At 54.1% G+C, this 24,982-nt stretch overlaps 1 protein-coding gene across 1 annotated transcript in view; it reads left to right on the top strand.

Moving 5' to 3' along the window:
* Positions 1-24,982, top strand: part of PPP6R2 (protein phosphatase 6 regulatory subunit 2) — a 102,124-nt gene that overhangs the window by 52,598 nt on the left and 24,544 nt on the right. The window contains exons 7-17 of the mRNA XM_054068806.1: positions 845-957; positions 4,723-4,836; positions 7,634-7,760; positions 11,752-11,904; positions 13,955-14,158; positions 18,414-18,478; positions 20,070-20,185; positions 22,140-22,225; positions 22,564-22,644; positions 23,691-23,788; positions 24,315-24,372. Of these exons, the coding sequence (XP_053924781.1) occupies positions 845-957; positions 4,723-4,836; positions 7,634-7,760; positions 11,752-11,904; positions 13,955-14,158; positions 18,414-18,478; positions 20,070-20,185; positions 22,140-22,225; positions 22,564-22,644; positions 23,691-23,788; positions 24,315-24,372 (1,215 nt within the window). The remainder of the gene's footprint in view (positions 1-844; positions 958-4,722; positions 4,837-7,633; positions 7,761-11,751; positions 11,905-13,954; positions 14,159-18,413; positions 18,479-20,069; positions 20,186-22,139; positions 22,226-22,563; positions 22,645-23,690; positions 23,789-24,314; positions 24,373-24,982) is intronic.

Raw genomic sequence — 24,982 nt, 5'->3', positions numbered from 1 at the left:
ATCATTTAGTAGTGGACAGGAACGGTTGGAGTTGATGTTGGGTGGATGAGGTGTTTGGGGACATCATTTAGTAGTGGACAGGAACGGTTGGAGTTGATGTTGAGTAGATGAGGTGTTTGGGGACATCATTTAGTAGTGGACAGGAACGGTTGGAGTTGATGTTGGGTGGATGAGGTGTTTGGGGACATCATTTAGTAGTGGACAGGAACGGTTGGAGTTGTTGAGGTGTTTGGGGACATCATTTAGTAGTGGACAGGAATGGTTGGAGGTGATGTTGAGTGGATGAGGTGTTTGGGGACATCATTTAGTAGTGGACAGGAACGGTTGGAGGTGGTGTTGAGTGGATGAGATGATTGGGGACATCATTTAGTAGTGGACAGGAATGGTTGGAGTTGATGTTGGGTGGATGAGGTGTTTGGGGACATCATTTAGTAGTGGACAGGAATGGTTGGAGTTGATGTTGAGTGGATGAGGTGGTTGAGGACATCATTTAGTAGTGGACAGCAATGGTTGGAGTTGATGTTGAGTGGATGAGGTGTTTGGGGACATCATTTAGTAGTGGACAGGAACGGTTGGAGTTGATGTTGAGTGGATGAGGTGTTTGGGGACATCATTTAGTCATGGACAGGAACGGTTGGAGTTGATGTTATGTAGATAAGATGTTTGGGGACATCATTTAGTAGCAGACACCTATGGTTGGACTTGATGACCTCCAAGGTCTTTTCCACCCTAACCCTTCTATGATCCTCCGATCCATTCCTCGCGTTCCCAGTGGTGAAGACAGGGCAGAAGGACCTCGGTGGAGACCTTCGCGCTGACACGTTCTCTGTGGTCTCCTTTGCAGAGGCAATCAAACGCTTCCCAAACCCTGTGTGATATCATAAGGTTGAGCAGAGACCAGAGCAATCAACTCCAGGACGTACCTGAGCCTGATCCGCTTCTCACGGCACTGGAATCGTAAGTACCGGTCAGAAGACTCCTTCTAAACCGTTTGCTTCTCACGTTGTCCCTTTCTTCTCGTTCTTCAAAGACACAAACTCAACAGTGAGTGCTCTCAGACCTTTACTTTGCGCTTGAGGTTTGTGCCTCCCACTCAACGTTGCTGTTGAGTTGTAGCTTCTCCACCTCTGAGGTCTTTGGGCTTTGAAAGCAGGAGATGGAGGTTCATGACCCCTCCCAAAGTTCACGACTTGTTTGAAGTCAACGTGATAATGGGGTGTCAAAGCGTTCCTCGTGGCTTTGGAGATCCCACACAGACAGACGTAAGAATTCCGGTGTTGGCGGTGGTCTTTGGTGCCGCGTGTGACGTCAAGAGCCAGGTTGAAGTCCTACCTGGCCAAACGGTGGCCGTTCCTCCTCGCTGGGCGATGTCTCGCTCCGTATGGGTGGATTTCAGGTCATCGAGTTGGTGTCCTTCAAAATGGGGAAGAAAGCGGAGTGGAAGATGGATTGAGAGTAGCACTGAGAGAAGGACTCGATTGAAGGACGTGGGGTTCTGGTGGAGGAGAAGCTCAACAGGAGCCGACAATGGGCGTTCGCAGCCCAGAAACCAACTGTGTCCTGGGCTGCATCCAGAGCAGCGTGGCCAGCAGGGAGGGACGGGATTCTGCCCCTCTGCTCCGCTCCGGGGAGACCTCATCGGGAGGGTTGGGACAGGGCTGGGAATCCTCACCAGAAGGAGGAGATGGAGCTGTTGGAAGGGGTGCAGAGGAGGCTCCAAGGATGCTGCGAGGGCTGCAGAACCTCCCGTCCGAGGACAGCTGAGAGAGTTGGGGTTGGGGAGAAGAGAAGGCTCTGAGGAGACCTTCCAGTGCCTGAAGGGGCTCCAAGAAAGCTGGAGAGGGGCTGTTCACAAGGGCTTGTGGTGACAGGACGAGGGGCAATGGGATAAACTGGAGAGGGACAGAGTTAGACTGGACATGAGGAGGAATTCCTTCACCATGAGGGTGGTGAGACCCTGGAAGAGGTTTTCCAGGGAAGCTGTGGCTGCCCCATCCCTGGAGGGGTTCCAGGCCAGGTTGGATGGACCTTGGGCACCTGATCCAGTGGGAGGTGTCCCTGCCCATGGCAGGGGGTGGAACTGTCTGGGCTTTGGGGTCTCTTCCAACCCAAACCATGCCATGATTCTACGATTCTAAGACACATTGGGAAGAGCAAAGGCACCGTTAACCGTGTGTCCAGTTCTGGAATCCTCACCAGAAGATGGAGATGGAGCTGTTGGAAGGGGTCCAGAGGAGGCTCCAAGGGTGCTGCGAGGGCTGCAGAACCTCCCGTCCGAGGACAGGCGGAGAGAGTTGGGGTTGGGGAGAAGAGAAGGCTCTGAGGAGATCTTACAGGGACCTTCCAGGACTTGACGGGGCTCCAGGAAAGCTGGAGAGGGACTTTTTCCAAGGTCTTGGAATGACAGGATGAGGGGCAATGGGAATAAACTGGAGAGGGGCAGATTGAGACTGGACATAAGGAGGAATTTCTTCACGCTGAGGTTGGTGAGGCTCTGGCCCAGGTTGCCCAGAGAAGCAGTGGTCGCCCCATCCCTGGAGGTGTTCCAGGCCAGGTTGGATGAGCCTTGGAGCCCCTGATCCCATGGGAAGTGTCCCTGCCCATGGCAGAGGGTTGGAACTGGATGGGCTTTGAGGTCCCTTCCAACCCAACCCATTCCATACTTCTATAATAACTGTTGTGTCGTTTTCCTGCCTCCGCCTCTCGTGCTGATGGAGTATCTTTAGATGTTCCTTATGAAAATAATTCCATCTCTCGCGTTATTCCTGGATTTTACCATTTTTTTAATTGCTTTTTTATTTACGCAAATGGGAACTGTTCGAAAGTAAGAAAAAATCGGGCTCGGAACTGGAGTAACATCCGGTGGAGGTGGAGATGGCGCTTAGAGAGTCAAGAAGGGCGTTTGTTGAGTAGTGGGTTTTGAAGAGCTGTCCTTAACATCCACGGAAAGAGCGTGGGGAGAGGACCGGAGCGCAGAGGTGGAAGCAGAGGTGATGGTGATGAGGAGCAGCACCAGCCTGGACTTCATATTTCTTCTATTATCGATTCAACGTGGCGAGTGGTGGAGAGAGAAGAAGGCTCTGACCTTTGTTGTGGTTATTCCTCCGTTCTACGGACGCGGTTGAGTGCTTCGATAACTTTCAATGCTACAAAGAACCACAGTCGTTATTGATTCCAACTCCAGATGTCTTCCAGTGGGTGAACTTTCCACCTGCCCCAGGTCCTGTCAGAGCTTGGAGGCATCTCACCTAGGTTTGAGGGCTCAAGGAGGTGGTGAACTGATTGGAATGTTCTAAAGGGACTGTAGCTACGACAGCTAAAATGGATATATTCCAGGTTGTCCAGAGAAGGTGTGGTTGCTCCATCCCTGGAGATGTTCCAGGCCGGGTTGGATGGGACTTTGAGCCCCTGATCCAAACCATTAGGGAGACCTCATCGGGAGGGTTGAGTCCAGTTCTGGAATCCTCACCAGAAGGAGGAGATGGAGCTGTTGGAAGGGGTCCAGAGGAGGCTACAAGGATGCTGCGAGGGCTGCAGAACCTCCCGTCCGAGGACAGGCTGAGAGAGTTGGGGTTGGGGAGAAGAGAAGGCTCCCAGGAGACCTTAGAGGGACCTTCCGGTGCCTGAAGGGGCTCCAGGAGAGCCGGAGAGGGGCTGTTCACAGGGGCTTGTGGGGATAGGATGAGGGGCAATGGGGATAAACTGGAGAGGGACAGAGTTAGACTGGACATGAGGAGGAATTCCTTCACCATGAGGGTGATGAGGCCCTGGAAGAGGTTTTCCAGGGAAGCTGTGGCTGCCCCATCCCTGGAGGTGTTCCAGGCCAGGTTGGATGGACCTTGGAGCCCCTGATCCAGCGGGAGGTGTCGCTGCCCATGGAGAGGGGGTGGAACTGTCTGGGCTTTGGGGTCCCTTCCAACCCAAACCATTCCATGATTCTGCGATTCTAAGACACATTGGGAAGAGCAAAGGCACCGTTAACCATGTGTCCAGTTCTGGAATCCTCAGCAGAAGGAGGAGATGGAGCTGTTGGAACGGGTCCAGAGGAGGCTCCAAGGATGCTGCGAGGGCTGCAGAACCTCCCGTCCGAGGACAGCTGAGAGAGTTGGGGTTGGGGAGAAGAGAAGGCTCCCAGGAGACCTTAGAGGGACCTTCCAGGACTTGAAGGGGCTCCAGGAAAGCTGGAGAAGGACTTTTTCCAAGGTCTTGGAGTGAGAGGACGAGGGGCAATGGGGATAAACTGGAGAGGGGCAGAGTTAGACTGGACATAAGGAGGAATTTCTTCACGCTGATGTTGGTGAGACCCAGAGAAGCTGTGGTTGCCCCATCCCTGGAGGTGTTCCAGGCCACGTTGGATGGGATTTGGAGCCCCTGATCCAGTGGGAGGTGTCCCTGCCCATGGCAGGGGTTGGAACTGGATCATCTTTAAGGTCCCTTCCAACCCAAACCATTCTATGATAAAGGAGAACGCCGGTGTGGTTTGGTCTGGAGACGTTCATAGCGAGGTCTCCCCTTAGTGGTGAAGTCAAGAAGTTCAGAAACCTCCTGTGGAACCATTCTTGTCCTGCGAAAGTTCAGGGGAACATCTTTTTTCCTTTCTGAAAATCTGAAAATCGCAGCTTTTTTCCTTCCCCACAAAACCCAAAAGTGGAATTCTTTTTAATTGCAATTGAAAGAACCTCCTCATATTTCTCCTTCTTTTACCCAACGTGTGATCCCCAGGCAGGAATGCGTGGAGCAGCTCCTCAAGAACATGTTTGATGGAGAACAGACCGAGAACTGCATAGTGAATGGAACGCAGGTTCTCCTGACCTTGCTGGAAACGAGGCGTTCCGGGTAAGTCAACGCTTTCTTCCCAAGAAAGAGCAATTTTAGGAGCTCCGGTGTGGTTTTGGTGGGAAAAATAGGAGTTTTTTGGGGGCTTAGTGCCTAAAAATGAGCAGGAGAGAAGTGATTTGGTGGCTTTGGTGGAGTAGCCGTGTCCCATGGTAGCCGTGACCTTTTGCCGTCTCTTTGGAGTTTCATCCTGGAGAAAAGGAAACTGAGAGGGACATCATGGTGGTGTAGAGCTTCCTGACAAGGAGATGAGGAGAAGCGGGTGCTGAGCTCTTCGGGGACCAATGATAGGACCCGAGGGAATGGTAGGAAGATGCCAGGAGAGGGTTACGTTGAGTATGAGGAAAAGGTTCTTCACCCAAAGGGTTCTTCACCCAGAAGGTTCTTCCCCCAGAAGGTGGTGGAGCACTGGAGCAGCTCCTCAGTGGAGCAATCCCGGCTCCAAGATGGAAACTATTGCAGAAGTGTTTGACCAACGCCCAGGAGATGGAGGAGATGGAGCAGGGGAGGAGATGGAGTAGGGGAGGAGAAGGAGGAGATGGAGCAGGGAAGGAGATGGAGTAGGGGAGGAGATGGAGGAGATGGAGCAGGGGAGGAGATGGAGGAGATGGAGCAGGGGAGGAGATGGAGGAGATGGAGTAGGGGAGGAGATGGAGTAGGGGAGGAGATGGAGGAGATGGAGCAGGGGAGGAGATGGAGCAGGGGAGGAGATGGAGGAGATGGAGTAGGGAAGGAGATGGAGGAGATGGAGCAGGGGAGGAGATGGAGGAGATGGAGTAGGGGAGGAGATGGAGCAGGGGAGGAGATGGAGCAGGGGAGGAGATGGAGGAGATGGAGTAGGGGAGGAGATGGAGGAGATGGAGCAGGGGAGGAGATGGAGGAGATGGAGCAGGGGAAGAGATGGAGGAGATGGAGTAGGGGAGGAGATGGAGGAGGTGGAGCAGGGGAGGAGATGGAGGAGATGGAGCAGGGGAGGAGATGGAGTAGGGGAGGAGATGGAGGAGATGGAGCAGTGGAGGAGATGGAGCAGGGGAGGAGATGGAGGAGATGGAGTAGGGGAGGAGATGGAGGAGATGGAGTAGGGGAAGAGATGGAGCAGGGGAGGAGATGGAGGAGATGGAGCAGGGGAGGAGATGGAGTAGGGGAGGAGATGGAGGAGATGGAGCAGGGGAGGAGATGGAGTAGGGGAGGAGATGGAGGAGATGGAGCAGGGGAGGAGATGGAGGAGATGGAGTAGGGGAGGAGATGGAGCAGAGGAGGAGATGGAGCAGGGGAGGAGATGGAGGAGATGGAGCAGGGGAAGAGATGGAGGAGATGGAGTAGGGGAGGAGATGTAGGAGATGGAGCAGGGGAGGAGATGGAGGAGGTGGAGCAGGGGAGGAGATGGAGCAGGGGAGGAGACGGAGCAGGGGAGGAGATGGAGGAGATGGAGCAGGGGAGGAGATGGAGGAGGTGGAGCAGGGGAGGAGATGGAGTAGGGGAGGAGATGGAGGAGATGGAGCAGGGGAGGAGATGGAGGAGAAGGAGGAGATGGAGGAGATGGAGGAGATGGAGTAGGGGAGGAGATGGAGGGGGTGGAGCAGGGGAGGAGGTGGAGCAGGGGAGGAGATGGAGGAGATGGAGCAGGGGAGGAGATGGAGGAGATGGAGCAGGGGAGGAGATGGAGTAGGGGAGGAGATGGAGGAGATGGAGCAGGGGAGGAGATGGAGCAGGGGAGGAGATGGAGGAGATGGAGTAGGGGAGGAGATGGAGTAGGGGAGGAGATGGAGGAGATGGAGTAGGGGAGGAGATGGAGGAGATGGAGTAGGGGAGGAGATGGAGGAGATGGAGTAGGGGAGGAGATGGAGCAGCGGAGGAGATGGAGGAGATGGAGTAGGGGAGGAGATGGAGGAGATGGAGCAGAAGGTCCATCACGCGCAGCCGGGGGGATGTGGCACCTCTCTATGGCTGCGGAGTTTTAATTCCGGTTTTAGAATGGCATCTCCTTTCGTTTCTTTTTATGGAGATGGAGAAGAAAGGCAAAAGAGAGCCCCGGGGAGGAGGTGGGACACAGGAAATCTCCGTTTCTAAAGCAGGAGAAGTTAAGGAAGAGTGAAGGAGATAACGGAAGATTAGGAGGAGGTACTGGAAGAGAAGGGTGGAAAGAGGAGAGAAGGACTCATGAGGAGAAAGCTCAGCATGAGCCGTGAAACCAACCAGTTCTGGAGTCCTCAGCACGGAAAGGACGTGGAGATGTTGGATCGAGTTCAGAGGAGGCCATGGAGATGATCCAAGGGCTGAAGGACCTCTGCTCTGAGGACCACTGAGAACATGAGGTTTATTCAGCCTGGAGAGGAGAAGGCTTTGGGGACACCTTAGAGCAGCTTCCAGTACCTGAAAGGGCTCCAGGAGAGCTGGAGAAGGACTTTTTGTGAGGTCCTGGGGTGACAGGACGAGGGCGAAGGGCTTTACGTCGGAAGGGGAAGATTTAGACTGGAGATAAGAAGGAGATTCTCCAAGATGAGGGTGGTGAGACCCTGGAACAGGTTGTCCTGACAAGTCATGGCTTCTCCATCCCTGGAGATGTTCAAGGCCAGCTTGGATGGACCTTGGAGCAACCTGATCCGGTGGGAGGTGTCCATGCCCATGGCAGAGGGGTGGAACTGGATAGGCTTTGAGGTCCCTTCCAACTCAAACCGTTCCACAATTCTGTGTCCGGAGTGATTATTTTCCAAGGGAAAACGCCCGACGTGGGCAGCGTTTCTGGAGACCGTTTGAAAGGGTTGTCGGATCCTAAGCGTTGCGCTTCTCCTCACAGGGTGGAAGGGCTGATGGACTCATACACTCAGGGATTTGAAAGGTCTTACACTGTCAATAGCAGCATCTTACACGGCATCGAACCCAGGCTAAAGGACTTCCACCAGCTGCTGCTCAACCCTCCCAAGGTAAAACATCTCCACTCTTCTCCAGAGCTTCCAGATCTGTCTTCCAGGCTTTCCTTCTCCTTCTTCATCCAACTTCCGAGATGGTTTGAAGAACAATTCGCACTTGAAGTTCATCATCCAGGTGCTGTGGGGTTGGGCAGTAGGGATTAGGGGCGACTTGGTTGCTTTCTACATCTCCATCCAAGGAGGTTGGAGTGAGGTGGTTGTTGGTTTCTTCAACCTCCTTGGAACAACTGATGGGATGAGAGGAAATGGCTTCAAGTTGCACCCGGGGAGGTTCCGATTGGATATTTGGGAGGACTTCTTTACAGAGAGTGGTGAAGCATTGGAAAGAGGCATTGGAAGACCCTTCAAGGGGTCCCCATCCCTGGAGGGGTTCAAAAACCACGTAGATGTGGCGCTTGGGGCCATGGTTTGGTCAGCGTGGTGGGGTTGGGCTGACGCTTGGACCGGGTGGTCTTAGAGGTCTTTCCAAGGTTAACGATTCTATGGTTTGGAAAGACATTGTATTTGAGTAAAACCAAGAAGCGGAGATGTTGGGAGAGGTCCCTGGTGTCACAGAGGGGTTGGAACTTGGTGATGTGGAATAGTTCTGGAATCTCCAACGTAAGAAGGAGATGGAGCTGTTGGAACGGCTCCAGAGGAGGTCACAAAGACGCTATGAGGGCTGAAGAACCTCCCGTCCGAGGACAGGCGGAGAGAGTTGGGGTTGGGGAGAAGAGAAGGCTCCGAGGAGACCTTCCAGCACCTGAAGGGGCTCCAGGAAAGCTGGGAAGGGACTTTTTCCAAAGTCTTGGAGCGAAAGGATGAGGGGGAATGGGGATAAACTGGAGAGGGGCAGAGTTAGACTGGACATGAGGAGGAATTCCTTCACCATGAGGTTGATGAGACCCTGGAACAGGTTGCCCACGGAAGTGGTGGCTGCCCCATCCCTGGAGGTCTTCCAGGCCAGGTTGGATGAGGCTTTGGAGCTCCTGATCCAGTGGGAGGTGTCCCTTCCCATAGCAGGGAGTTGGAACAGGATAGGTTTTGAGGTCCCTTCCAACCCAACCCATTCTGTGATTCCACCTCTGGAGATGATCCCAGAATCCCACTGTGGTTTGGGTTGGAAGGGACCGCAAAGCCCATCCCATTCCACCCACCTCCCACCGGATCCGGTTGTTCCGAGCTACGATGCGAAGCCACCTCAGGTCCCACCACCCCGGTGTAACCTTTCCCCGTTATCCACCTCCAAGTGCAGAGCCGTCCCTGCTCCAGCGTTCCCGCTCTTGGCACAACGTCCCCTCGTAGGGAATCTCCGGGTGGAGCCGAGCTCTCTCCCGGCCCACCTGGAGGGGCCCATCCGGCTCTGGCGCAGCCCAATCCCCGGCACTGTTGGCTCCCAGTTTGGTTCCAGCTGGTGTGGCACGGAGCCACCTCTGCCCGGGTGATGGGCCACCAAGAAAGCTGGAGAGGGGCTGTTCCCAAAGGGATGGAATGAGAGGACGAGGTGGAATGGGGATAAACTGGAGAGGGGCAGAGTTACAGTGGACATCAGGAGGAATTTCTTCACCATGAGGTTGGTGAGACCCTGGAAGAGGTTTTCCAGGGAAGCTGTGGCTGCCCCATCCCTGGAGGGGTTCCAGACCAGGTTGGATGAGGCTTTGGAGCTCCTGATCCAGCGGGAGGTGTCCCTGCCCATGGCACGGGGTTGGAACGGGATAGGCTTTGAGGTCCCTTCCAACCCAACCCATTCTGTGATTCCACCTCTGGAGATGATCCCAGAATCCCACTGTGGTTTGGGTTGGAAGGGACCGCAAAGCCCATCCCATTCCACCCACCTCCCACCGGATCCGGTTGTTCCGAGCTACGATGCGAAGCCACCTCAGGTCCCACCACCCCGGTGTAACCTTTCCCCATTATCCATCTCCAAGTGCAGAGCCGTCCCTGCTCCAGCGTTCCCGCTCTTGGCACAACGTCCCCTCGTAGGGATCTCCGGATGGAGCCGAGCTCTCTCCCGGCCCACCCGGAGGGACCCATCCAGCTCCGGCGCAGCCCAATCCCCGGCACTGTTGGCTCCCAGTTTGGTTCCAGCTGGTATGGAGGTGCCGGTGTGGCACGGAGCCACCTCTGCCCTGGTGATCCACCAAGAAAGCTGGAGAGGGGCTGTTCCCAAAGGGATGGAGTGATGGGATGAGGGGGAATGGGGATAAACTGGAGAGGGGCAGAGTTAGAGTGGACATCAGGAGGAATTTCTTCACCATGAGGTTGGTGAGACCCTGGAAGAGGTTTTCCAGGGAAGCTGTGGCTGCCCCATCCCTGGAGGTGTTCCAGACCAGGTTGGATGAGGCTTTGGAGCTCCTGATCCAGCGGGAGGTGTCGCTGCCCATGGCACGGGGTTGGAACGGGATAGGCTTTGAGGTCCCTTCCAACCCAACCCATTCTGTGATTCCACCTCTGGAGATGATCCCAGAATCCCACTGTGGTTTGGGTTGGAAGGGACCGCAAAGCCCATCCCATTCCACCCACCTCCCACCGGATCCGGTTGTTCCGAGCTACGATGCGAAGCCACCTCAGGTCCCACCACCCCGGTGTAACCTTTCCCCGTTATCCATCTCCAAGTGCAGAGCTGTCCCTGCTCCAGCATTCCCGCTCTTGGCACAACGTCCCCTCGTAGGGAATCTCCGGATGGAGCCGAGCTCTCTCCCGGCCCACCCGGAGGGGCTCATCCGGCTCCGGCGCAGCCGAATCCCTGGCACTGTTGGCTCCCAGTTTGGTTCCAGCTGGTATGGAGGTGCCGGTGTGGCACGGAGCCACCTCTGCCCGGGTGATGGGCCACCAAGAAAGCTGGAGAGGGGCTGTTCCCAAAGGGATGGAATGAGAGGATGAGGTGGAATAGGGATAAACTGGAGAGGGGCAGAGTTAGACTGGACATAAGGAGGAATTTCTTCACCATGAGGTTGGTGAGACCCTGGAACAGGTTTTCCAGGGAAGCTGTGGCTGCCCCATCCCTGGAGGTGTTCCAGGCCAGGTTGGATGAGGCTTTGGAGCCCCTGATCCAGCGGGAGGTGTCCCTGCCCATGGCACGGGGTTGGAACGGGATAGGCTTTGAGGTCCCTTCCAACCCAACCCATTCTGTGATTCCACCTCTGGAGATGATCCCAGAATCCCACTGTGGTTTGGGTTGGAAGGGACCGCAAAGCCCATCCCATTCCACCCACCTCCCACCGGATCCGGTTGCTATGATGCGAAGCCACCTCAGGTCCCACCACCCCGGTGTAACCTTTCCCCATTATCCATCTCCAAGTGCAGAACCATCCTTGCTCCAGCGTTCCCGCTCTTGGCACAATGTCCCCTCGTAGGGAATCTCCGGATGGAGCCGAGCTCTCTCCCGGCCCACCCGGAGGGACCCATCCGGCTCTGGCGCAGCCCAATCCCCGGCACTGTTGGCTCCCAGTTTGGTTCCAGCTGGTGTGGCACGGAGCCACCTCTGCCCGGGTGATGGGCCACCAAGAAAGCTGGAGAGGGGCTGTTCCCAAAGGGATGGAATGAGAGGATGAGGGGGAATGGGGATAAACTGGAGATGGGCAGAATTAGAGTGGACATCAGGAGGAATTTCTTCACCATGAGAGTGGGGAACCCTTGGAAGAGGTTGTCCAGAGAAGCTGTGGTTGCCCCATCCCTGGAGGTGTTGAAGGCCAGGTTGGATGTGGCCTTGGAGCCCCTGATCCAGCAGGAGGTGTCCCTGCCCATGGCACGGGATGGAACCGGATGACCTTTAAGGTCCCTTCCAACCCAAACTCTTCAACCATTCACTGATTCTATGATGTAGTTGGATTTTCATCTTCAGGTCTGGAAGGGAAAGTGAGGTCACACCACGCTTTGCTGGGTTCGATTTCCCTTCGGATCCTTTCTGAAACGAACCGGATGCTTTTCCTCAAACCCGTTGTACGTCTCCGCTCAAGGAAACGTTCGTCTCCGTTGAGGTGCTCCTTCTCTTTCCCCTTGACAGAAAACGGCCATCCTAACGACGATCGGTGTCTTGGAGGAGCCGTTGGGGAACGCACGTCTCCATGGATCTCGTCTGATAGCCGCTCTGCTTCACACCAACACTCCCAGTATCAATCAGGAACTATGCAGGCTCAGTACTATGGATTTACTACTTGTGAGTAACACCGGGTGGCTCGGAACGGTGAGAGAGGACAACCTGGAGCGTGTCCAGAGAAGAGCAACGAAGCTCGGGGAAGGGGGTGGAGAACAAAGGTTCTGAGGAGCCGCTGAGGGACCTGAGGGTGTTGAGGAGAAGAGGACAGTGAGGGGAGACCTTATTGCTCTCTACGACTCCATGAAAGGAGGTTGTGGAGAGGAGGGTGATGCGCTCTTCTCCCAAGTCGTAGGTGATTCCACCTCTGGAGGTGATCCCAGAATCCCACTGTGGTTTGGGTTGGAAGGGACCGCAAAGCCCATCCCATTCCACCCACCTCCCACCGGATCCGGTTGTTCCGAGCTACGATGCGAAGCCACCTCAGGTCCCACCACCCCGGTGTAACCTTTCCCCATTATCCATCTCCAAGTGCAGAGCCGTCCCTGCTCCAGCGTTCCCGCTCTTGGCACAACGTCCCCTCGTAGGGATCTCCGGACGGAGCCGAGCTCTCTCCTGGCCCACCCGGAGGGGCCCATCCCTTGGGGGATGGGAAGCTTGGGAAGGGGGTGGAGAACAAAGGTTCTGAGGAGCCGCTGAGGGACCTGAGGGTGTTGAGGAGAAGAGGAGGCTGAGGGGAGACCTTATTGCTCTCTACGACTCCATGAAAGGAGGTTGTGGAGAGGAGGGTGATGCGCTCTTCTCCCAAGTCGTAGGTGATTCCACCTCTGGAGGTGATCCCAGGCGGAGGCGTCCCAGGGAGGAGGTGGAATCCCCATCCCTGGAGATGTTTAGAAGATGGGTAGATGAGGTGCTCAGGGTCATGGTTTAGTGGCAGATGGAATGGTTGGACTCTATGATCCAAGAGGTCTTTTCCAACCTAAAACCTGGAGGTCTTTAGAAGATGGGTGGATGAGGTCCTCAGGGCTATGGTTTAGTGGCAGATGGAATGGTTGGACTCTATGATCCAAGAGGTCTTTGCCAACCTTAAACCTGGAGGCGTTTAGAAGATGGGCGGATGAGGTCCTCAGGGCTATGGTTTAGTGGCAGATGGAATGGTTGGACTCCATGATCCAAGAGGTCTTTTCCAACCTGAGGATTCTATCATTCTATGTCTGGAACTTTCTTTTCCATCTGTTCGGTGCAAGGAAGTTCTTCACGTGGTGCCACTGTGTCTTAATTATTGTCCTAATTGACTCAAGGTGGGAATATCCATCCTCCGAATGACTTTGGGATACAGATAGAGTTGCTTGAAGTGAATCGGCTCAAGAGGAGCCCCACCGTGTCCTCACAGCCCAAAACCCAACCGTGTCCTGGGCTGCATCCAAAGAGAGGGTCCAGCAGGGAGGGATGGGATTCTGCCCCTCTGCTCCGCTCTGGGGAGACCCTCACCTGGAGTCCTGTGTCCAATTCTGGAATCTTCAGCATAGGAAGGAGATGGAGATGTTGGAACGGGTTCAGAGGAGGTCACGGAGATGATCTGAGGGGTGAAGAACCTGTTGTACAAGGATGGGCTGAAAGAGTTGGGGTTGTTCAGCCTGGAGAAGAGAAGGCTTTGAGGAGACCTCAGAGCAGCTTCCAGGATGGAAAAGCCTACGAGGAAGTTGAGGAGAAGCTCTTGATCAGGGAGTGCAGGGATAGGACGAGGGGAACGGTTTGAAGCAGAAAGAGGGGAGGTTGAGATGAGATCTTAGGAAGAAATGTTCTTCTGTGAAGGTGTGGAGACCTTCAAACAGGGATTGGCAGAGCAGTGGTGGCTGCTCCATCCCTGGGAGGTGGTTCAAAGCCACGTTGGATGGAGCTTTGACCACCCTGATCCAGTGGGAAGTGTCCCTGCCCATGGCAGGGATCCCTGGATGGGCTTTGAGGTCCCTTCCAACCCATGATTCCATGAAGCACGTGTGGCAGCAGAAGAAGCAGAGCGACCACAGCGGCTACTGAGGCACAGAAGTACGGCGGTTGTCGTGGAATGGTTAATTAAACAACTAATTAGGCAACGTTCTGATATCAAACGATTGTTAAACCTTCCCAGATGCCTCCAGAGGTGAACGCTTTGTTTCTTCTTTTATTCCAGGACTTATTTTTTAAATACACGTGGAATAACTTTTTGCATTTCCAAGTGGAATTGTCCATAGCAGCTATTCTCTCGCACTCTGTCCAAGAGGGGAAAACGACTACTAACGACCGAGAGAGCAAAGAAGAAGCGCTGAACGACAACGCGGCCACGGAGAACGTAGGCGCCCCAGAACCCACCACCGAGAACATCATGGTTACTCACGTAAGTCTGAGGGTTCCACGTGGGGGAATTGGGGAGTGATTCCCAGATGTGCGTTGAGTGTCCCCTGAGCAAGTTTGGGGGTGACACTAAGCTGGGTGGAAGCGTGGATCTGCTGGAGGGTTGGGAGGCTCCAAAGGGATCGGAACAGGCTGGAAAGATGGGCTGAGACCAATGGATGAGGTTCAACGAGGCCAAATGCCGGGTCCTGCATTTGGGGCACAACAACCCTGTGCAGCGCTCCAGACCAGGAGAAGTGTGGCTGGAAAGCTGCCTGGAGGAGAAGGACGTGGGGGTGTTGGTTGACAACGACTGAAGATGAGCCAGCAGTGGCCCAGGTGGCCAAGAAGGGCAATGGCATCTTGGCTTGGATCAGAAATGGGGTCACCAGGAGGTCCAGGGAGGTTATTCCCCTCTGTACTCAGCACTGGTGAGACCGCACCATAAGTACTGTGTTCAGTTCTGGAGCCCTCACCACAAGAAGGATGTTGAGGCTCTGGAGGTGTCCAGAGAAGAGCAATGAAGCTGTGAGGGGTCTGGAGAGGAAGGGCTACGAGGAGCGGCTGAGAGAGCTGGGGGTGTTCAGCCTGGAGAAGAGGAGGCTGAGGGGAGACCTTCTTACTCTCTACAACTACCTGAAAGGAGGTTGTGGAGAGGAGGGAGCTGGGCTCTTCTCCCAAGTGACAGGGGACAGGACAAGAGGGAATGGCCTGAAGCTCCGTCAGGGGAGGTTCAGGTTGGATATCAGAAAAAACTTCTTCACGGAAAGAGTCATCGTCACCAGAACATCTGCCCAGGGAGGGGGTGGAGTCGCCTTCCCTGGAGGTGTTTAAGGAACGGGTGGATGAAGTGCTGAGGGACATGGTTTAGGGAGTGTTAGGAATGGTTGGACTCCATCATCCAATGGGTCCTTTCTAACCTGGTGATTCCGTGATTCTATAATAACAAGGAATGGTTTGCGACCATCGAGATGAGGTTCAACCAGAGCCAAGGGCTGAGTCCTGCGCTTGGGACACAACCCCATGAGCTCCAAGCGTGGGGAAGAGCAACTGGAAAGCTGCTTGGAGGAGAAGGACCTTGGGGTTGGTTGACAGTGACTGAACACGAGCCAACAGTGGCCCAGGTGGCCAAGAAGGCCAACAGCATCCTGGCTTGGATCAACCATGGGTTGACCACCAGGAGCAGGGAAGGGATTGTGCCCCTGAACTTGTGGTGAGGCCACACCTTGAATCCTGAGCTCAATTCTGGGCCTCTCAATCCAAGAAGGACAATTGAGGCTCTGGAGTGTGTCCAGAGAAGAGCAATGAAGCTCCTGAAGGGGTTGGAGAACAAGTCTTAGGAGATGCAGCTGAGGGACCTGGGATTGTTTAGCCTGGAGAAAAGGAGGCTGAGGGGCGACCTCGTCACTGTCTATAACTCCCTGAAAGGTGGTTGTGACAAGGTGGGTCTCTTCTCCCACGCCATAGGCGATAGGACAAGAGGGAATGGCCTCAAGTTGCACCACAGGAGGTTCAGATCAGACATCAGGAAAACCTTCTTCACCACAAGAAGGGTTCTCAGGCCCTGCAGAGGCTGCCGGGGAGGTCTCCATCCCTGGAGGGGTTCAAAAACTCAGTGGCTGTGGCACTTTGGAACGTGATTTGGTCCACACGGTTGGGTTGGGCTGATGGTTGGCCTGGATGAGCTTGAGGGGAGGTCTTTTCCAACCTCAGTCATTCCATGATTCTTTGATTGTGGATGGAAATCTGTTTGGGTTTATACCTCCACAGACCAAAGAGGTCCCCTCAGCTCAGTTGATGGCCTCGTGGAGGTACTTTTAGGTGATTTTTTTCAGTAAGGATGTGGGTCAACTTTGGTCAAAACCCCAAAAGTGGGATCTGACGGCATCGCATCTTCTGCATTGTGACCTTAATGGTGAGAATGTCCTTTTGGGTTTGGGAAACACCAACACCGTTCTCCGGTTGACGTTGCTGTGAAGCCCACCAGGAGGCTGAAGGTGTTTGTAGGTGTTGCTGGTTGTCCTGGATCCTCTAAGAACGGAGAAACCTGATCTAGTGGGGCCTCGTGGGGTCCACATGGCAGAGAAGGGAAAGCTGTTGGAGAGGGCTTTAAGCTGAGGTTGACTGGGGAGGAGAACCTCAACCCATCCCAGTTTGATGCCAGTGCTGGGAATAGATGCCCAGAACCTGGAGAAGGATCACAGCTCAGCAGGAGAGCACCTGAAGAGAAACGTAGAGGATCTCTGAACGTTGCCTTCAAAACAGCCTTTCAGATCTTTGGGTCATTTATTGAACGATGGCCAAAAAGATTTGGGGTTCGATTGCGATTTGGAATTTGCGTCTTAAAAAGCGCGAGGTGGCAACGTCGGCTCCGTTGGGGCTCTACTGAAGTTCCTCTGCGAAAGGACGTGGGGAATAAGCGAGAGGAGTTGGACCTCTTCCAGCGGTCCTGGCTGACTGGGGAAGTTCCACTAGACTGGAGGCTGGCTGATGTTGTGCCCATCTACAAGAAGGGTTGCAGGGAGGACGCGGGGAACTACAGGCCTGTCAGTCTGACCTCAGTGCCGGGGAGAGTCATGGAACAGGTAATCTTGAGTGCTATCATGAAGCACACGCAAGAGAACCGGGTGATCAGGCCCAGTCAACACGGCTTCACGAAAGGCAGGCCTTGCCAAACTAACCTGATCGCCTTCTATGACAAAATCACTCAACTACTGGATGGGGGAAAGGCTGTGCCTGTAGTCTTCTTGGACTTCAGTAAAGCCTTTGACACAGTTTCTGACAGCATTCTGCTACAGAAAGTGTCAGCCTCCGGCCTGGACAGGCGCACACTCTCCTGGGTTGAAAACTGGTTGGATGGCCGAGCCCAGAGAGTGGTGGTCAATGGAGTTCCCTCCAGCTGGAGGCCAGTTACAAGAGGGGTTCCCCAGGGCTCGGTACTGGGTCCATCCTGGATCAATGACCTGGATGAAGGCATTGAGTGTCCCCCTTAGCAAGTTTGCAGATGACACTAAGCTGGGTGGAAGTGTGGATCTGCTGGAGGGTAGAGAGGCTCTGCAAAGGGATCGGAACAGGCTGGAAAGATGGGCTGAGACCAATGGCACGAGGTTTAACAAGGCCGAATGCTGTGTCCTGCGTTTGGGGCACAACAACCCTGTGCAGTGCTACAGGCTGGGGGAAGAATGGCTGGAGAGCTGCACAGAAGAGAAGGACCTGGGGGTGCTGGTTGACAGCCGACTGAACATGAGCCAGCAGTGGCCCAGGTGGCCAAGAAGGCCAATGGCATCTTGGCTTGGATCAGAAATGGGGTCACCAGCAGGTCCAGGGAGGTTATTCCCCTCTGTACTCAGCACTGGTGAGACGGCACCTCGAATACTGTGTTCAGTTCTGGACCCCTCACCACAAGAAGGATGTTGAGGCTCTGGAGAGTGTCCAGAGAAGAGCAACGAAGCTGGTGAGGGGGCTGGAGAACAAGTCTTACAAGGAGCAGCTGAGAGAGCTGGGGGTGTTTAGCCTGGAGAAGAGGAGGCTGAGGGGAGACCTTCTTACTCTCTACAACTGCCTGAAAGGAGGTTGTGGAGAGGAGAGAGCTGGGCTCTTCTCCCAAGGGACAGGGGACAGACAAGAGGGAATGGCCTGAAGCTCCGCCAGGGGAGGTTCAGGTTGGATATCAGAAAAAATTTCTTCCCAGAAAGAGTCATCGGCACTGGAACAGCTGCCCAGGGAGGGGGTGGAGTCACCTTCCCTGGAGGTGTTTAAGGAACGGGTGGATGAAGTGCTGAGGGACATGGTTTAGGGAGTGTTAGGAATGGTTGGACTCCATGATCCAATGGGTCCTTTCCAACCTGGTGATTCTGTGATTCTGTGATTCTGAGATGTCCACATGCGTTCAGGGCTACAATCTCTTTGGCATCACACAGACGTGGTGGGATGGACCCTCTGATTGCAGTGTTGGAATGGAGATGTTCAAGGCCAGGATGAGGCTTTGAGCTACCAGATCCAGCGGGAGGTGTCCCCTTCCATGGACAGGGGTTGGAACTGGGTGGCCTTTGAGGTCCATTCCAACCCAAACCATTCCATAATCCTCTGAAAGTTGAGCTCTTGGGAAGGAGAAGTGCTGAACTTCAGGTCTTTGCTGGGTAGGAGGGATGGAATGAGGAGAAGTACCTGTAGTTCCATACTGACTTCCAAAGGTGGAGGTCCACCTTCGCCGAGCTTCTAAAATGCTCTTCTTCTCTCTTTTTCTCTCTCCCCTCCAGTTGTTCCAGAAGTGCTGCCTCGTACAAAGGATATTGGATGCCTGGGAAGCCAACGACAAAATCCAGTAAGGAATTTTGGGGGTTGGAAAGCCCTTCTGCCCGTGGAGAACGTTGCCTTCAAAACAGCCTTTCAGATCTTTGAGGCATTGATTGAACGATGGCCAAAAAGATTTGGGGTTCGATTGTGATTTGGAACACCTGGAGGGGTTCCAGGCCAGGTTGGATGGACCTTGGAGTCCCTGATCCAGCGGGAGGTGTCGCTGCCCATGGAGAGGGGGTGGAACTGTTTGGGCTTTGGGGTCCCTTCCAACCCAAACCATGCCATGATTCTGCGATTCTAAGACACATTGGGAAGAGCAAAGGCACCGTTAACCATGTGTCCAGGTCTGGAATCCTCAGCAGAAGGAGGAGATGGAGGTGTTGGAACGGGTCCAGAGGAGGCTCCAAGGATGCTGTGAGGGCTGCAGAACCTCCCGTCCGAGGACAGCTGAGAGAGTTGGGGTTGGGGAGAAGAGAAGGCTCCCAGGAGACCTTAGAGGGACCTTCCAGTGCCTGAAGGGGCTCCAGGAGAGCTGGAGAGGGCCTTTTTCCAAAGTCTTGGAGTCACAGGACGAGGGGCAATGGGGATAAACTGGAGAGGGGCAGAGTTAGAGTGGACATAAGGAGGAATTTCTTCACCATGAGGGTGGTGAGACCCTGGAAGAGGTTTTCCAGGGAAGCTGTGACTGCCCCATCCCTGGAGGGGTTCCAGGCCAGGTTGGATGGTTCTTGGAGCCCCTGATCCAGCGGGAGGTGTCGCTGCCCATGGAGAGGGGGTGGAACTGTTTGGGCTTTGGGGTCCCTTCCAACCCAAACCATGCCATGATTCTACGATTCTAAGACACATTGGGAAGAGCAAAGGCACCGTTAACCATGTGTCCAGTTCTGGAATCCTCACCAGAAGGAGGAGATGGAGCTGTTGGAACGGGTCCAGAGGAGGCTCCAAGGATGCTGTGAGGGCTGCAGAACCTCCCGTCCGAGGACAGCTGAGAGAGTTGGGGTTGGGGAGAAGAGAAGGCTCCCAGGAGACCTTAGAGGGACCTTCCAGTGCCTGAAGGAGCTCCAGGAAAGCTGGAGAGGGGCTGTTCCTAAAGTCTTGGAGTAACAGGACGAGGGACAATGGGGATAAACTGGAGAGGGGCAGAGTTAGAGTGGACATAAGGAGGAATTTCTTCACCATGAGGGTGGTGAGGCCCTGGCCCAGGTTGCCCAGAGAAGTCTTGGCTGCCCCATCCCTGGAGGTCTTCCAGGCCAGGTTGGATGAGGCTTTGGAGCTCCTGATCCAGTGGGAGGTGTCCCTGCCCATGGCAGAGGTTTGGAACCGGATGATCTTTAAGGTCTCTTCCAACCCAAACTCTTCTCTGATTCCTTCTCAATACACGAGAAGGTGTGGACGGGTTCCTTTGTTCCGGGTAAACTCATCAAACTCATCCCACGCTTTGCCCACCGGAGCCTTCCGGAACCCTTCCGCACCCTTTGTCCTCACCCTTCTCGCAGCAGTGTGGATATATTGACCTCTCGGAGCCACTGGGAGCTCTCGGCGTGGTTGGATTGTGGCCATCACCGTGGTATCCGTCGTTCCTCCTCCTCTTGCTCATGGCTGTTTCCTCTTTTCAGGGCAGAAGGTGGAATGAGACGCGGCAACATGGGTCACCTCACCCGGATCGCCAACGCCGTAGTCCAGAACATGGAGAAAGGCCCCATGCAGACTCAAATCAGTGAGTTTATCAAAGGTGTGTCCTCCTTTCTTCACTCCTTGCGTTTCCCTTCATGAAAGAACCTTCGTAGGTCTTTCGGAAAGACTTTTCTTCCATGGATTTTGCGAAGGTCCTTTTTTTTTACAAGGTAAAACATCCCAATAATCTGTTGGAGAAAGTCCAGAGGAGGCCATGGAGATGATCCATGGGCTGAAGCACCTCCTATCCAAGGACAGGCTGAGAGAGTTGGGGTTGTCCAGCCTGGAGAAGACCTTAGAGCAGCTTCCAGTGCCTGAAAGGCCTCCGGGAAAGCTGGGAAGGACCTCTGGATCAGGGAGTGCAGGGACGGGATGAGGGGAACAGTTTGAAGCTGAAAGAGAGGAGATTAAGATGACATTTTAGGGAGAAATATTCTTCTGTGAGGGTGAGGAGGACCTGGTCCAGCTTGCCCAGAGCAGTGGTGGCTGCCCCATCCCTGGAGATGTTCCAGGCCAGGTTGGATGGTTCTTGGAGCCCCTGATCCAGTGGGAGGTGTCTCTGCCCATGGCATGGGGTGGAACTGGATGGGCTTTGAGATCCCTTCCAACCCAACCCATTCCATGTTTCTTTAAGGGTCTTTGAGGTCCCTTTTGACCCAAATGGTTCCATGGTTCTCTTGGTTCTTTGTCTCAGCCCATGAGTTTCTCTCACTCTCGGTCGGGTTCTCTCCTTGCTCCTGGCGTGGGGTGGGGTGGTTGAGCAGCCGAGTGGACAACTTCCCTGCCGGCTGCGCTCAACCCTCTCCAATCACCAGGAGAGAAGAAGAAGGTAAAACTTCGGTCACGCGGTCGCAGCTTTCCAGAAGTCACAGTAGAAGTTTTGGAGTAGAAGTTTTGTATCTTCAGCCCAATGTAATGCCAGAAGCAAAGCGAGGATCGGCAAAGAGCTCCTCGCTCGCCGCTTTCCTACCCCTGGGTCGGGACAATCACCCATTTCTGGACACGATGGGGGATGATGGGATGGGAGAAGCCCTGAGGAGAAGGACTTGGGGCGCTGGGAAGGAGAAGCTCAAGAGGAGCCCCAATGTGCGCTCCCAGCCCAGAACCCCAACCGTGTCCTGGGCTGCATCCAGAGCAGCGTGGCCGGCAGGGAGGGACGGGATTCTGCCTCTCTGCTCCGCTCCGAGGAGACCTCATCGGGAGCGTTGAGTCCAGTTCTGGAATCCTCACCAGAAGGAGGAGATGGAGCTGTTGGAATGGGTGCAGAGGAGGCTCCAAGGATGCTGCGAGGGCTGCAGAACCTCCCGTCCGAGGACAGGCTGAGAGAGTTGGGGTTGGGGAGAAGAGAAGGCTCTGAGTAGACCTTATAGAGACCTTCCAGTACCTGAAGGGGCTCCGGGAAAGCTGGAGAGGGGCTGTTCCCAAAGGGATGGAGTGACAGGATGAGGAGTAATGGGGATAAACTGGAGAGGGGCAGAGTTAGACTGGACATGAGGAGGAATTCCTTCACCATGAGGGTGGTGAGACCCTGGAAGAGGTTGCCCAGAGAAGTCGTGGCTGCCCCATCCCTGGAGGTGTTCCAGACCCGGTTGGATGGATCACACTGATCCAGTGGGAGGTGTCCCTGCCCATGACAGGGGGTTGGAACTGGATGATGTTTAAGGTCCCTTCCAACCCAAACTATTCCATGATTCTATGACTCTACGATTCTCCCGGAAGATGTCCCTTTGTCCGCAGGATTCCCCATCTTTAGAAAATCAGGAGTAGAATGGAATTCACTTTGCAGAGGAGCACTGTTTGGCTCTTGGCCGGTAGAGAAAATCATGGAATCATAGAAGAGTTTGGGTTGGAAGGGACCTTAACCATCATCCAATTCCAACTGGATGCCCTGTCCATGGGCATGGACATCCCACCGGATCAGACTGCTCAGAACCTTCACAGTGGCGCTAAAGGTGGACCTTTGATCCTTCTCATCCGTTGTGGTGATGTTGATGGGGACCTTTTTCTTGCAGAGCTCCCGGAGGACTGCAGAGGGAGATGGGAGAGCTTTGTCGAAGAGACGCTGACGGAGACAAACAGGAGGAACACAGTGGATTTGGTGAGGACGGCGGAGCCTCTGCGTGGTTTGGATGGGGTTCCTTTCTTCTGGGTTCGCTTTAAGGGAAAAAACCAGCGCTATTGGTGGTTTTTTTCCTTGTTTTGGTATTTACGGCGTAGCCTTACGAGGGCAGAAGGGTTTGTGGAGAACCCATTCCGTAGCAGCTCTTCGAGCGGCACCTGCTCTCACCCATGGTCGTAACTCTCGTCCGTGTTTCTTCGTTACTCGCTGAGTTGGTTTCTACCATCGGAAGGGTTCGCCCTTTTGATGGGACGCGTGGAAGGAAAGCGTCGGAGCTTTCTCCGCTCTCCCTGCTTATGGGTCTGTGCTTTTTCCAGGTGAGCACTCACCATCTGCACTCATCCAGCGAAGACGAAGACATTGAGAGTGCTTTTCCCAATGAACTTTCTCTCCAACAGGTGAGTTGACAACAACACTCTTTGCTTTTCCTGGGACCATCGCTTCTCCGATTTCCCCTTAACCCATCCTCCTACGGAGCAGCTTCCAAAATGTTCCTCCTGCTCAGTGTCTTCTGCTCATTGGTGGTTCTCCAGTGCCGTTACCTACGCGAGACGCTGCTCGTTTCCTTCTCTTCTCCTGGTTCTCTGCACGCCAGGGAGCCGAGAGGTCCCAAAGTGCGAGTTGTGGTGGTTCCCAGCCCTTGAGATAGCGCGGAGAACTTTCCCTCACCAACACCTGAGCTGGAGAGGTCTTCTACTGCTCTTAAAATCCCAAAGAGCCGTCCGAAACTATCAACGGTAAACGGTAGCAATAAGGGCGTTAAGAAGCCTTAACTTGGAGGTCATTAAGGATTCATTTGGATTTAGCGAAGATCTCAAGCTCCTCAAAATCTGAGATTCTCCCTTAAATTCCATCAAATCTGCGGAAGCTGCTTTGCAGGATGAACGATTCCGATGAGTTCTTCCAGCTAAGGATGTAAAGAGCGTTACCAGAACCTATGAGTTGGAAGCTCGTTGGTAGGAAGCCACTCAGGTGGCTTTGGAGGACCTCCTGACCTTACGTAGCTCCTGGCTTTGTAGGAGTCCAAAGAGAATCTCCACCTGAAATCTCGTTAAGGCTCTTAACGAGCTGAAAAGAGTTTATAGTCATTCTTCTGTCCCACAACTCAAAGTGGTGACTCTGATGTCGCAAATTTCTTCTCCTCAGAGGACGGAAAGCAGAAAAAAAAAGGGAAAATGTGTGGCTTTTGTGACAAATAAAACCTCTTTTTGTCTTTTATTGTCATGGAATCATCATGGAATGGGTTGGGTTGGACCTCAAAGCCCATCCGGTTCCACCCGCTGCCGTGGGTGGAGATACCTTCCACTGGCTCAGGTTCCTCAAAGCCTCATCCATCCCTGGTCTTGAAGTGGATGGGCTTGAAGAAGTCCAACCAAAGCATTCCATGATTCTATGAGCTTAGTGGAATCTCTTTGGACACCTTAACGATGGTTGTGTTCCTCAGGCCTTCTCCGAATACCAGATCCAGCAGATGACCGCTAACTTTGTGGATCAGTTTGGCTTTAACGATGAAGAGTTTGCAGACCAGGATGATAATATCAAGTAAGTTCTTAAACCTTCAAGAGGTTTAGGCTTTGCCTTTCAACTTCTTTGCATTTGACCTTCCCGTCCCTGAAGGGGCTCCAAGAAAGATGAGGAGGGGCTCTTCACAAAGGCTTCGAGTGATTGGATGAGGGGCAATAAACCGGAGAGGGACGGAGTTAGACTGGACATAAGGAGGAATTTCTTCACCATGATGGTGGTGAGGCCCCAAAACAGGTTGTCCAGAGAAGCTGTGGTTGCCCCATCCCTGGAGGTGTTCAGGACCAGGTTGGATGGACCTTGGAGCCCCTGATCCACTGGGAGGTGTCCCTCAAAGATCATCCAGTTCCAACCCCTGGGCATGGACATCTCTCAGCAGACCCAACTTCTTGAGGTCCCAATGATGTTCCCCGTGATGGGAACGAACACAAATCCATTGAGTGGCCGTAGGAAACGTCTTTCCGGTCAACTCTTTCTTGCGTTGGAGAGAAAAACCACTGAAGTTACTCCACTCCATCGCTGAAGTTTCTTTCCTTTCTCTTTGCAGCGCTCCCTTCGATCGGATCGCTGAGATCAACTTCAACATAGACGCCGACGATGACAGCGTAAGTGGTTGCTTGGAGACGTTGGTTTCATGGAGTGGCCGCTCCATTCCAGCTTGGATCAGGTGGCATCGGTCGGAAAAAAACAAAGGTTTGGGTTGTTATTGGTCAAGGAAAACTGGGAGCTGTGTCCCATAAAGGAACTCGGAGCGTTCCCTATATCCTCAGGGATTTTGCCGGCGTTCCGGTGTGGTCTTGGGGACCTTCAGTGGTTGCACGCTGTGCAGAGGAGGAATCTTTCCCTCTCCGCGGCGTGAATCCGTTCGTATTTTCAGTTGGATAATCATTCGGTACACACTCACGGTGCAAAAAGCAAACAGAGAGGAAGCGTTCTGCTTCGGAAACTCTCTGTCTCCGGCCCGGACAGGCGCACACTCTCCTGGGTGGAAAACTGGTGGGATGGCCGAGCCCAGAGAGTGGTGGTCAATGGAGTTACCTCCAGCTGGAAACCGGTCCCAAGTGGTGTCCCCAGAGCTCAGCGCTGGGTCCGATCCTCTCCAATGCCTTCATCGATGATGTGGATGAAGGCATTGAGTTCCTCCTCAATAAGTTTGGGGATGACACTAAGCTGGGTGGAAGCGTGGATCTGCTGGAGGGTGGGGAGGCTCCAAAG

This window comes from Cuculus canorus, chromosome 1 (assembly GCF_017976375.1).
Source record: "Cuculus canorus isolate bCucCan1 chromosome 1, bCucCan1.pri, whole genome shotgun sequence".
Classification (NCBI taxonomy): Eukaryota; Metazoa; Chordata; class Aves; order Cuculiformes; family Cuculidae; genus Cuculus; species Cuculus canorus.
Note: the sequence above shows the minus strand (reverse complement) of the source record. Positions and strands in the feature narration are given on the sequence as shown.